The sequence below is a fragment of the Montipora capricornis genome, chromosome 8 (genome assembly GCF_036669925.1).
Source record: "Montipora capricornis isolate CH-2021 chromosome 8, ASM3666992v2, whole genome shotgun sequence".
NCBI classification, from domain to species: Eukaryota; Metazoa; Cnidaria; class Anthozoa; order Scleractinia; family Acroporidae; genus Montipora; species Montipora capricornis.
In genome coordinates this window covers 49994325-50006874 of record NC_090890.1, presented here as the reverse complement: position 1 = coordinate 50006874, position 12550 = coordinate 49994325, and the positions used below count along the sequence as shown (strand labels likewise).

Here is a 12550-nt window from a genome sequence, read left to right as displayed (position 1 = left end):
ACCTGAGTTAAATGGAACACGTTTTTCACCCGATGGAAATTTCCACCGAAATTTCCGGGAATTTTGTGTAAACGGAAAAGGCCCAAAATGACGCTGGTTTGCGCGCGCTCACTGTTCTCGTAGTCGTTGTCGTCCTAGAATTTAAAGCTCTCTTTTTTTTATCTTTCACATGTGAGGATGTGTCGTCCTGTTAACTAACACGATTAGCCAATAAAAAGCGAGCTTCACCTTATTTGACGTGCGAGTTTTACATGAAAGATAGAGGTGATCCTCACACTTAACTAGACTGGCTTTCTTTGAGGCTTGTGTCCCCATGGGCTTCCAAGAAATGTTTTCCAATCGCACATTATGCCCAACAATACGCTGGTGAAGGTGTCGGGCATACTCCGAGATTGTCAAGGAAAATTTGTTGCCTCGTCTGTAAGATGCTTTTCATCAAGGAACGTGATCCAAGTTGAAACACACAAACTGATTACATCCGTGCGAAACTTTCTGTTTGAAAGAACATTCCAACAGTTCGATTCCTTTTATGATTGCCTTATTGAGTTTCAACTAGTATTTATATACACTTTCCTACCACTATCATTTTGACGTGATAATGACGTTAGCTCAGTGTCAAAACGTCGTCGTTTTTTAAAAACTTTCTTATTATGTTTTTAAAAAATATTCAAACCCATTTTTTATCCTTGAATGCCTTAAATGTTCGCTTCTTTTCCTATTACAGACACCTGAAAAATTCAGGCTGCTTCAACGGGATTCGAACCCCATTACCCTTCGCCGGTGCAATGCTCTACCAACTGAGCTACGAAGCCACTTAGTTGGGAGCAGGTCAATTTGTGCGCTGAAATTGACATCATGAATTTTCTTTTATTGTGTTTATATCTCATTTATCTTTTCGTGCCTGACAGTATCTTAATGCGCTTACTCGTGAGAGACACCATCAACACTCGAAGATAATGTAAGATGTATATAATGTGCGACCATGTAAATGATCCCCCTCACAACCCCACATTCCCTTAATTTGCTCCGACGAAGGGTGACGCTGTAACGGCAGCTTTTCAACGATTTTATCAACTCAGTTGATACAGTCCAATCTTTGTTTGTCTGGTGGGTAGTTCTTCTTGGAAATTAATCTCGTAATTCCGCGCTGAGGAGGAAGAGAATTCGTACGTCGAATTCGTACCCCGGTCGGACCGACACTCGTGGTCTTAAAAATAATGTTTTGTAATGTCATCTGCAAATGGTTAAATTCTCAAGTCTTTTCTGATAAGAACTATAAACCGTAGGCCCCCCTCTTAATTACAGCCAGTCAGGACGGCTTAGCGGTTATGAACGGTGCTTTCCACCCCTGCGTCCCGGGTTCAACTCTCGGCCTCGAGGTGATATGTGGGCTGAGTTTCAGTCGATCTCAATTTGACTCCGAGGGTTTTTCTCCCTCATCAAAATCGACTCTTAGTCAATTGCATTCAGCTGCGGGCGGATACCTTCGATTTGGATAACCTCTGGTATCCTTCCCTTTCATTGAATAGACCATATTTGTATTCTCAGCAATGGACTGGAACTAGCTTGCAATGGAGGCTAATGCAGGCGAATCTTTTTAAGGGCCCACAGACGGATTTTTCGAGCGTTGCCAAGGAAGTGAAACGTTACTTCCGGTAACTGACGTCATCATATCGTGAGCTGACAAGAAAACCCACTCACAAGCAAAAGTCACCGCACAAACTGTTGTTTCCATCGAAGGTTTTTCCTCGCCCTTCCTCGCGCTCGTTCTCAGATCAACTGCGCATGCGTAAACGAACTGACCTCCGTTTGAGAAAAAAGCTAAATATCCGGCGGTTAAAAAATTGAATTTTTTTTTGTACATGGCACGTTTCATCCCCAAATACGGAATATAGCTAAGCATTGATTTTTTAAAATCATCTTTTTTGAGAAAGTTATGGGTATTTCAGTATCGTTTATGTCTTTAAAAACAACATTTTTCAAAATAAAAAGAAAACCATGCTTGGCTGGATGCAAAAACGAATACAAATTATCAAACCATCGATTAAATACCCAAATTGCGTAGCACGGAGACAAATATAGAGTTTTCTTTTATTGGTCACGTGACCATGGGCGTGATATGATGACGTCATGTTTAGGGTCATTGTCTTACAAAAGTTGGAAACTGACCAAAATAATGCCAAATTCTCTCAAATTACTTAACCATTACATCCTTAGCAACGCACCCCAAAAAATACGTCAGTGGGCCCTTAAATGAAAATACTTTTTAGTACATTCCCCTGCATTAGCTTCCATTGCAAGCTACTTCCAGTCCAATACTGAGAATACGAATATGATCTATTGGATGAATAAAGTCGAATTAAATTAAATTAAGTTAAATTACTGTCGGACGTTAAAGAATCCGCACACTGTTCTTGAAGAGTAGAGGTAGACTCCCGATGTTGGTGGTCTATCTTTCAGAGAATTGCAAACCACCAGGAGACTGTACACGATATATATGTGAGGTATATAAGCCCATAACGTATGTTTAATTTGCGTTTCCCTTTTAGGTGCATTAAAAACTGTGCCGCAAAAGTAAACCCGGCAACTAAAATGTCATTAAGAGGCGCTGCGCAATCTTCTGGCAACAAGAAAATTAGTGAGTATAAGTGGACAATAAAAGAATGTTTGAATAATAAGGATAATTGCAAGGATGTGTCCAAAGACGAGTACACATTACCGAAAGACATGAAGCAGGATTTCCTCATCATTCCAGCAGGATTTTTTAAAGGTAAAGAACAAGAAAGGTCTCAGGGATCAATTGCGTTTCTTGGTAATTGAGTCATGAGGTGGCCTATTTCATAATTGCCACATTTGTTATCTTCTCTTAATTACGGCCCGTTTGAACGGTTTCAACACTTGGCCAACGTTAGTTCAAAAAAAGTTGAACAGATGTTGTGCAAATGTTGGACGCAAAAACAAAGTTGTGCGGAGGCCGTTCAAACGGTTCCAACATTGCGCCAACAAAAGAACCAACACTTTCGCGAAATTTGATTGCGAGGAACTAAGAACTAGAAACCAGTCTCTCTCGTCCAGATAAACTACGCCATATTGACTTTTGCGGCCTGATGTGAGCATGCGTGTGTTCTACAATTGTTGAACAGAGTGTTCAAAGGGCTTCAACAGCATAAAACATTTTCGAGAACAAAGGAAAAATTGAATGGATGTTGAAAGAGAATTTAAACCGATTTAAACTTGATTCAACACGCTTTCCACAAGCTTTCGACATTTTTACGCTTTCAACAATGTTAGACAACCTGTTCAAACGCACCGAAGATTTGGTTCAGGCAAACGCCTTCAACATCCGTTCGATTTTGTTGAACCGTGTTGAACGATGTTGACAGGAGGAAGCATTGGCCTTTCAACAACGTGGCCCGGGGGGGGGGGGTGTATTTTAGCGCCTGGTTGTTCGAAAGCCGATTAACTTAATCCAGGATTAGCGTAAACTTTTGTTTCATGTTTTCAACCGTTTGGTGAAAGTTTTTTTTGCTTATTATTGTTTTCAAGATTGACTTCTACTAATGTAAACTTTTTCCCAGTATCAGGGTTCAACAGCATTTAAGAGTTGAAAAATAAACTCCTTGGTTAATTTTTAATCTGGGATTAGCGTTAATCGGCTTTTGAACAACCGGGCCGAGGACTCTGGGTCACTGAATTGTTGGTTCTCTACTGTGATTCGAGAGGTTTTTCTACGGATATTCCTGTTTACATTTGTCGTCGGAAAAAACATCTAAAAACTCTAAGGAAAAAAAAACAAAGCAGTGATTGTTTTTTTCCGAACGGAACCATATTAGCATTGTTCATAATCTGTAGCATGGGATTGCCGTTTGCACAAAAAGAACGGAGAAAACGTATCAACTGAATGAGGCTTTATGACGTTATAACTTCTCTGAAAAGTAAATGATTTTCTTTAAATCCATGCTAAAAAGAATGGTTTTAAATCCACAAATCGCAGCGCACATGCAAAGCGTTGACCCTGAAGTGGCCCGGCCGCTAGACTAAGTTATTGCCAGCCGAGAATTGGCTGGTGTATGAAGGGCATTATATGCAGGATGTACCCATCAAATTTTGGCTCAGTGGAGTGGGTTGGGGGATTAAAATTTCTTCCATAACAAAAGTAGAAGAGAAAATTTGTGCATTGGTTTACACAAAGAAATCATTCAAGTAAACTCAGTCATGATGTATGTTGATGGTGAAGAACATTTTGCTTTATTTTGGTTTAGGGAAGGGGGGTGGGGGGCTGATGAATAGAAAGAATTAAAGTATATACTCTGACAAAACTCCAGATAGTTTAGGCTGCCATGTTGACCTTGTTTTATGTTTTGCATCAATAAATAGTTCAAGTCAAGTAAACAGTATCTGTTCCAGCAAAAAGAAAAATCTCCAAATAGTCTGGATAGCACAAGTGTTACTATTATTTTTAAAAATACAACCACACTTTTGAGTTTAAGGAATATGTTTCGATGTTTCAAACATCATCATCAGCCTTAGTGAGTGTAACATTAAAATTTTTACACGATAATCCGTGTATATATATTATTAGTATATACTAAAACAGTGGATAGCGTTGAACTCGCGCGCTGATTGGCTAGTCAAACTCCGAATATCCTGTGCTATTTACTTCCGAGCAACTCGGGAAAGAATGGCGTCCCGATTTGGATCCGTGACTGGTGAAGAAAACATCCAAATTAATTTTTTGTGCTGTATATTATCTCACTGTTTTAGTATATACTAAAACAACTATTCACCGTTGGATATTTACCTCGCCGCTTCGGGGCTCGGTAAATATCCACCGCTAGCCACTTCCACTTCGGTGGAGAATTCATGTTACCATCAATTATGGCGTTGCGGCTAAATCAATCGTCTCAGATAAAAGGATATTTGTAGAAAGGCTAGTGACATCATAGGAAACTAGAAACTTGTCGCTGAAATCAAACTGTTTAATTTCTTGGACAAAAGAGAACGTATCTGTTGCACAAAACTCTGAAGATATGTGGGTTTAGCAAAGATACTTAGTTAAGTTGTAATTGTAAGTGCCTATTGATGACACAATGGGTCTGAAAGGAAGTGTGATAGTTTTGGGATGTTTGACTTTATGCACTTTAGGTAAGAATAAATTTCACGATAAATGTTAGAATCTAAGAGACCTTTTTTCTTAAGTTTACGTAAAAACCGCCGTAACTGACCTTCCCTGCGTAGAGTGAGATCAGAATTTAGAGTTGTCTCTCAACAAATCAACCATAGCTTTATTGTAAACAACCTTGTCAAGAACTACGACTCCGTGCCCCTTATTTGGTCTCAGCTCAGGATGACGAAGTCCTTCTTATGTTTCAGTCTTTTTATTATTTCATGTTTCTTTAAGTCATTCATTGAAGGCTTAAGAGAGTTCACATAACTGGTGGCTAAATGGTGTATCTCATTCCGGACTTCATTGGCTTTGGTCTTATCCGAAAGATGCCTCTTGAAGTCATCATGGAGAAGTTCAAATGTCGTGAATACTTGACTCTTGCTTATATGGGGAGATTTTATGGCAAATGTAAGACCAAATTTCAAAATATCAAGTTCTTCGTCACACAGCTTGTAAGACGAAATATTAACAACTGAGTTATTTTAAGTGAAAGGAACAGAAGTTATCTTTCTATCAACGCAATTGCAAAATCAAGGAGAGCTTCCATATTGAGCGGTTGAAACCCGAACTCAACAAACAAGTTGATCATGTCAGTTAAGCATTACACTTTTAAGCTTTTATCGTTGTCAGTTGTGTTTTCTATAATGTTGGTTAGTTTGAATTTTTCCTACTTGTAACGAACATTTAATCTACAAAGAATCATGGTATTGATAGTTATATATATACACGGATTATCTTGTAAAAATTGTAATGTTACACTCACTATGGCTGATGATGATGTTTGAAACATCGAAAAAGATTCCTTAAACTCAAAAGTGTGGTTGTATCTTTTAAAAATATTAGTAAAAATAAAAAATTCAATAAAAAGCAGATAAATAGAAATACTCTGCTACAAAACTAGAAAATAAATAGATTTCTTCGTTACTTTTATGAGTCGAGGAAATCAGATACCTGGGTGGTACCTTAATAAATCCTCCGAGAAGATATAGGCCGTCCAGATTTGAAACAATAAAACTGGCATATCGTGAGAATGTAAATAATTTGTAAATTTAATTTATCAACCCAAAAATGCAATTTACTTCAAAAAAGAAAAAAAAAGAATGGAACCAAAATGGAGGGTGGCCACCCTATTCACCCCCCCCCCCGCCCCTCCCCACCCTGGATCCGCCCCTGGTGGTGGTTAAAAATGCTTAGAACTACATACGCTGAAAAAAGTACTTATAGTCAAGATAACTGCACACCACCCTTCAAAATAACCTATTTTTTTTACGCAGGTGGACGGGTTGGTTATAAAGTTGTTTTGGAGGGAGGGTTTCATAACAGCGAACGGGGAATGGTCAGTAAAACATTGGAGGTGAACGAACCACCAACAGCAGGCAATTGTGTGGTGAAGCCGCTCGAGGGCGAACCTCTGGCCCCCAAATTCAACTTCTCGTGTGAAGGATTTAAAGACGTGGACAAACCTCTAAGCTACGAGTTGCTCTACTCAATGGACAATGGCACTACCCGAAAGTCTTTGGGAAATGGATTCAAGTCGTTTCGCACTGCAATTCGTCTGCCCTATGGTGATCAGAAATATGATTATAAGATCAAGTTTTTTGTCAAAGTTGCTGATAATCTCGGAGCCGTGTTGGAATTCCGAGTCGCCTCCAGCGTAGAGGTCAGTTACTATTCGATTTCCTGAAGGCCCTGGTCAAACAGCGCATGATAATCGATGATTATCATACACTATCATCGACTATCATCAACTATCGTTCATTTTGAGCTTGTTCAAATTCTTCATGATAGTCGATGATAGTTTTCCTCGTTTGACCACTCGTATGATAGTTCATCATAGTTTTTGGTCAGCAGTTTTCCCCGAAATTCGGCGGGCTCGTTTAAAATGGCCGCCAAAAGTTCCTCGCGAGGCTCAGCTGCAGCTTCAGAAATTCGTGTTTACATCCAAGATGATAACCATGACAAAGAAAATATTGAAGACCAAGATAACATAGAGAAGATATCTTCTGAAGAAAGCGTCAATTCGCAAGAATTAGAAGAGACACCGCAAAAAAGAGGCGTACTCTAAACGTTCATCAGTCAAGAAGGGCAATTACTAGTAAACAAGCTGCCGCCCTCTTTCGTCGCGATAAATTCATACTTCTACAAGTTTGTATTACGGGAAGCCATTTTAGTGCTCACGCGGAAAGAGCCTGGAACTAGTTGCTCGGGTGAATTTGCTTGCGCGACTGCCGGTGAACTATCATCAACTATCACGAACTTCTTTGGCCGTTTGACCATGTGAATGATAGTTGATGATAGTTTGGAGAGAATCAACTATCATCGACTATCATGCGCCGTTTGACCAGGGCTTAAGACTTGCTATTTTCGATTGACAATAATAATAATAATAATAATAATAATAATAATAATAATAATAATAATAATAATAATAATAAGAAGAAGAAGAAGAAGAAGAAGAAGAAGAAGAAGAAGAAGATTCAAGAAGATATTGAGATTCAAGAAGATGGAAATTTGCATACCATTTCTTAAGAAGAAGTGAATTTGCATATGACCACAGCATTACAAGTCCCAGGAGAAACAGGTTTAAATAGTGAAGCAATTAAGCTGGCGCAAAAAGTAGACATCATCTATGCTTCGTTGGGTAATGTCCCGGGAGACTACTCGTAGCGCTTTGTGGACACAAGAACAAAGGAAAGACCGTCTTTAAAGGATTTGGAAAATATAAACACGGTAGTATTAGACATGATGAATAACAGGAGAGAGAGCCCGGATGAAAGCAGCCACTATGTGCATGAAGAAACGATCAGGAGTGAGATGAGGAGAAAGAAGAATTGGAGTGCCCCTGGACCAGATAGGATTATCAACTTTTGGTGGAAAATGACAATGACATCATTAAGGCATTCTAAACCATCACGAGAAGCATGGAGGACTTTCAACTGTGGTTTTCGGAAGGAAAATCAACAGTGATTCTTTGTTTTCATCCACGTGACGAGACGGCCATGTTGGTGTACAAAACAATAGAAAATAGCGCACACGTTTTGCACAAAAATAGAGTCAAATTCCCAAAAGGCATTTTACTTGTTCTGTACACCAACATGGCCGCCGTGACGTCACTTGCAAACCCTCAATACCCAAACCTGGTAACTTTACGAGTGACAATCAAAGGCCAATTACTTGCTTGAATACATTGTACAAATGGTTCACTTTCTGTCAGCTTGTCCCTATTGATAATCACTTAGAACAGTATAGCTTGATAGAGAAAGAACAAAGGGTGCAGTAGCACGATGGATAGTCTCCTGATAGATCGAAAGATTGCCATAGAAGGAAAAGATTATGACTCTATGTCTCACAACTCGTGGCCGCTTCTCAAGATGATGAAGGTTCACCGACTCCTTCTTTGGATATGCAATATCATCAGCAATCTGACTAACAGCTGGAATACACGCATCGTTGCTATAAAACGAGTCAAGGTCAGGAACAGTGTGATATCATATTTAACAAAAGGTTACCACAAGGAGACGCGTTATGCCCGGCCCTCGTCTGTTCACTCTGTATTTAAACATGGCATGGAAATTGAAAGCAACCGATGGCTATAAGTTATCGAAACCAATAGACTGGAAGATCACAAATTCATTGTATATTGATGACCTTAAGATCTGTGAAACTTCTGAAAGTAAGCTCAACACCGTCCTCAAAACCACCAAAGATGCAAGGAAAGATATTGGTCTGGAATGGAAGTCGCAGAAATGTTCAGTAATTAACTTCAAGAGAGGGCAGCAGGTTCAAAGCACAGATGTAAAGGTGGATGAAGAAAAGGTGATTAAACACTTAAAAACACGTCCCCGTGTACACGGCAAATACTGAAGTACGTGCTAACAGGATAGATGCCCGCATCATTAACCACAAAGACAAGAAGATCGCAACACTGGAATGAGCTGCCCATGGACCGAGAATCGCGGCAAGAAAGACGTGGAAAACACCCGCAAGTATGGACATCAGAGATGAGTTAAAACAGCAATTCAAAGGATACAAGCTGGAACAGTAAAACGTCGTTATGGACGTTCTTGGTGGATATTCCGTAGTGTTGGAAGAAAAGATGACCAAGTTGGTGGGAAGGAAAGGCAGTCAAGTGCTCTTAAAAATGCGTAAACCATTGATTAATTTAATTGGAACTATCAAATCAAATTACCATATGATTCTTAGAGACTTTAAGCAAAACCTTAAGACACTGGACTAAGCAAATGTTACCAAAGTTATCAACTTTGGTTTAGTGAACAGAAAACTAAATAAAGGACTCTTAGCTATCTTAATATTGTTATTTGTTGTATTTATATATTTTTTATAATCTAGATACATTTTATATATATTGTGGAGATTAGTTAGCCAACATGGCCTCTAGGTTTTGTGCCATTTTAATGTTTAGCAAATAGACGTTTAACACTGCTGTCATGATGATAATGATGATGATAATAATAATAATAATAATAATAATAATAATGATAATAATAATAATAATAATAACAATAACAATAACAATAACAATGATAATAATAATAATAATAATAATAATAATAATAATAATAATAACCAATGCCATAAAGGTCAAGATAGATAAGTCGCAAGAGAACTCACTGTGTGGCCTGTGCCATCAGAAAAACGAAACGGTCAATCATATCTTGATATAGAATTGCAGCAATGTTAAAAAAGATACAAATAAACTATAATATAGATTACAGGATGTGCTTGGTGACCAAAGTAGCAATGCAAAGAAAATTACACTAATGTTGATTAATGAAGGTAAAAAATTCCGTCGTTTAAACCCATACAATTTTCACAAAATTAGCCAAAAATGTATTAAAAAACCGTTTACAATTAAAAATAAAACATTCAAAAACATTCAATAACGAGAGGAATAAACGAGCTAATCAATTATATTAAATCTCAAACCACTACTACTATTACTACTACTACTACTACAAATAATAATAATAGTAATAATAGTAATAATAACAATAATAATAATAATAATAATAATAATAATAAGTTATTGAGATTCAAGAAGATGGAAATTTGCATACCATTTCTTAAGAAGAAGTGAATTTGCATACGACCACAGCATTACAAGTCCTAGGAAAAACAGGTTTAAAAAGTGAAGAAATTAAGCTGGCGCAAAAAGCAGACATCATCTATGCTTCGTTGGGTAATGTCCCGGGAGACTACTTGCAGCGCTTTGTGGACACAAGAACAAAGGAAAGACCGTCTTTAAAGTGCCTATAACCCCAAAATATTTTTTTCGCTAAAATGAATCTTTCCACCTGTTCGAAACGCAGTGCGGCCATTTTTTCCTTTGACAATAAACATAATGATAATTGCTCTTCAAAGGGAAGGTACTATGCCACTGCATTGTTTGCTTTCCAGATTAAGAAGAAAAACTTTACTGTTGAGGAACTAAACAATACGGCTCGTGAACTAGAGCAATTATCTGCCGGTGGAAATGTGAAGGAAGCAGCCAGTCTTGTTCTAAGCCTTGCTCGGGTGTTGGATACCCAGGGGGATGAAGCTGATCTTAAAGATAAAGAGAAGATAACAGAGGTAGATAATTTTCTCCCGAGTGTGATAGACACATCACTGCTGGGTGCTTGTCAGTCAATATATGTTTGGTATATCCCTAATGGCCACCTATCCGGGCCTAGTTAGAGCTTGACATAACGCTTGACAGGACTGATTGACGATAACGACAACGATAACGATGACGTTAATTATCATTATTATTAATTACGATAACAACAACAACAACAACAACAAAAACCGTTTTTTTTTATTTTAAAGAAAGATAGAATACATACACCGAATTCATAAATGGCGACCAACCTGGGTCGAGTTAGCGGCCAAACATGATATCGAGGCGTTTTAGGATAAACACGCAGTATTTTTGAGGAGGTAAGGAGAAAACGAACGACCGACGTGCAGAAAATTACATTCTTGGTTCTTCTTTAAGTAAGAGAAGGTCATCGTTATTAAAAAATGATGAGCTACGGTTTTGGCTGAAATGTTGGAACGATTTGCCCAAAGCTCAAATTGTAAAGAGGTAATATTTAAACTTTAGTAAGCTTACATCGTTCGATCCGGCTTGTCATAATTGTGTAAAATCAAGTCATCTGTTTGAAGAAATTAAAAAGAGCTCTTCTTTTTCTTTCTGTTGCTATTGCTTTTTTAAGAGTCGAGGAATACATCATTCAAGGGAAATACAGTTTTCTTATTGATCCGAGTCCGAACTTGTTGTACAAAAGGCGAAAATTTGCCAAGCAGGGTGGGAGTTGTGCTGTTGTTAATACTCTGTGAATACTCTGGTGAGGTTTCTTAAACAAAACTGAGGCAAAAATTTCCGAAACCTTTAAGTGTTAGGTGCTCTCTAGTGGAGAAAATGTCGCTTTTTACGAAGGCAGAAATGAACAAGTTTATCGGGAAGAGCGGCTGGGAAGCATCATTTTTTCCCAACCAGCTGGAAGAAGGGAAAAACTCTTGATGATCTAAATGTGCTGGTATTATTTACAAAGTTTGTTCGCATCTTACCTTGAATATTTTAAAATGTCAATATTTAGCTCAATCTTACTCACATCTGTCGTACTGCACTGTCTGATGGGGAAGTACCTACTTCACTAAATTAAATTGTTTTTTACTGATATGATATGATATGATATTTTATTATTTATGCACGGTAAAATCATCAGCTAAGATTACAAACAATGCTAAAATCTAAATTACAAAAGGTAAAATTTTAAAATGATTACAATAAAATACAATTACTATAATACTATATTAATTCTAAAGCTGCTTTCCATGAATGCCGTGCTTTATACTAAAATATGTCTTTAATCAGATTTTTGAAAAGCCCAAGAGACTCTGCTTGTCTCGCTTTGAGGGGTAAGCTATTCCAGACAGTAGCACCTCTATAGCTGAAGCTGTTTCTATAATAATTTGTCCGTGGAAACGGAACATTAAGCTTTCTTTCAGAGTCTCTTAAACTATAAACAGATTCGCGGTTTGTAAATTTAGAACATAGATATTCCGGTGCTAGCCCCTGAAGACACTTATAGACCATTGTGGCCAGCGCAATTTGTTGCTGGCTAACTAGATTTTTCCAGCCTAAAATTTTGAATAGCTCGCTAGCATTTGCATCAAAATTAGAGAAGGTCAAAACTCTGGCTGCTCTATTTTGCAGTTTTTGTAATTTGTCATGTAACGTGATACCACAGTTTCCCCAGACGACATTGCAGTACTACTACTACAAAAAAGAGTATTAAGGATTATAACACAATCAGGCTGACCAGATCATAGCAGACCCTTGTTTACTTGCTTACGTATACTGAACGTATTTCAAAT

The 12550-nt window shown here is 38.0% G+C and overlaps 2 protein-coding genes across 2 annotated transcripts in view; one reads left to right on the top strand and one right to left on the bottom strand.

Moving 5' to 3' along the window:
- The window catches only part of LOC138014096 (enoyl-CoA delta isomerase 1, mitochondrial-like), a 97249-nt gene that overhangs the window by 41182 nt on the left and 43517 nt on the right, over positions 1–12550 (bottom strand). The window lies entirely within an intron of this gene.
- Positions 1–12550, top strand: part of LOC138059756 (polycystin-1-like) — a 78617-nt gene that overhangs the window by 31677 nt on the left and 34390 nt on the right. Inside the window, 3 exon segments of the mRNA XM_068905364.1 lie at positions 2550–2770; positions 6442–6827; positions 10586–10759. Of these exon segments, the coding sequence (XP_068761465.1) occupies positions 2550–2770; positions 6442–6827; positions 10586–10759 (781 nt within the window).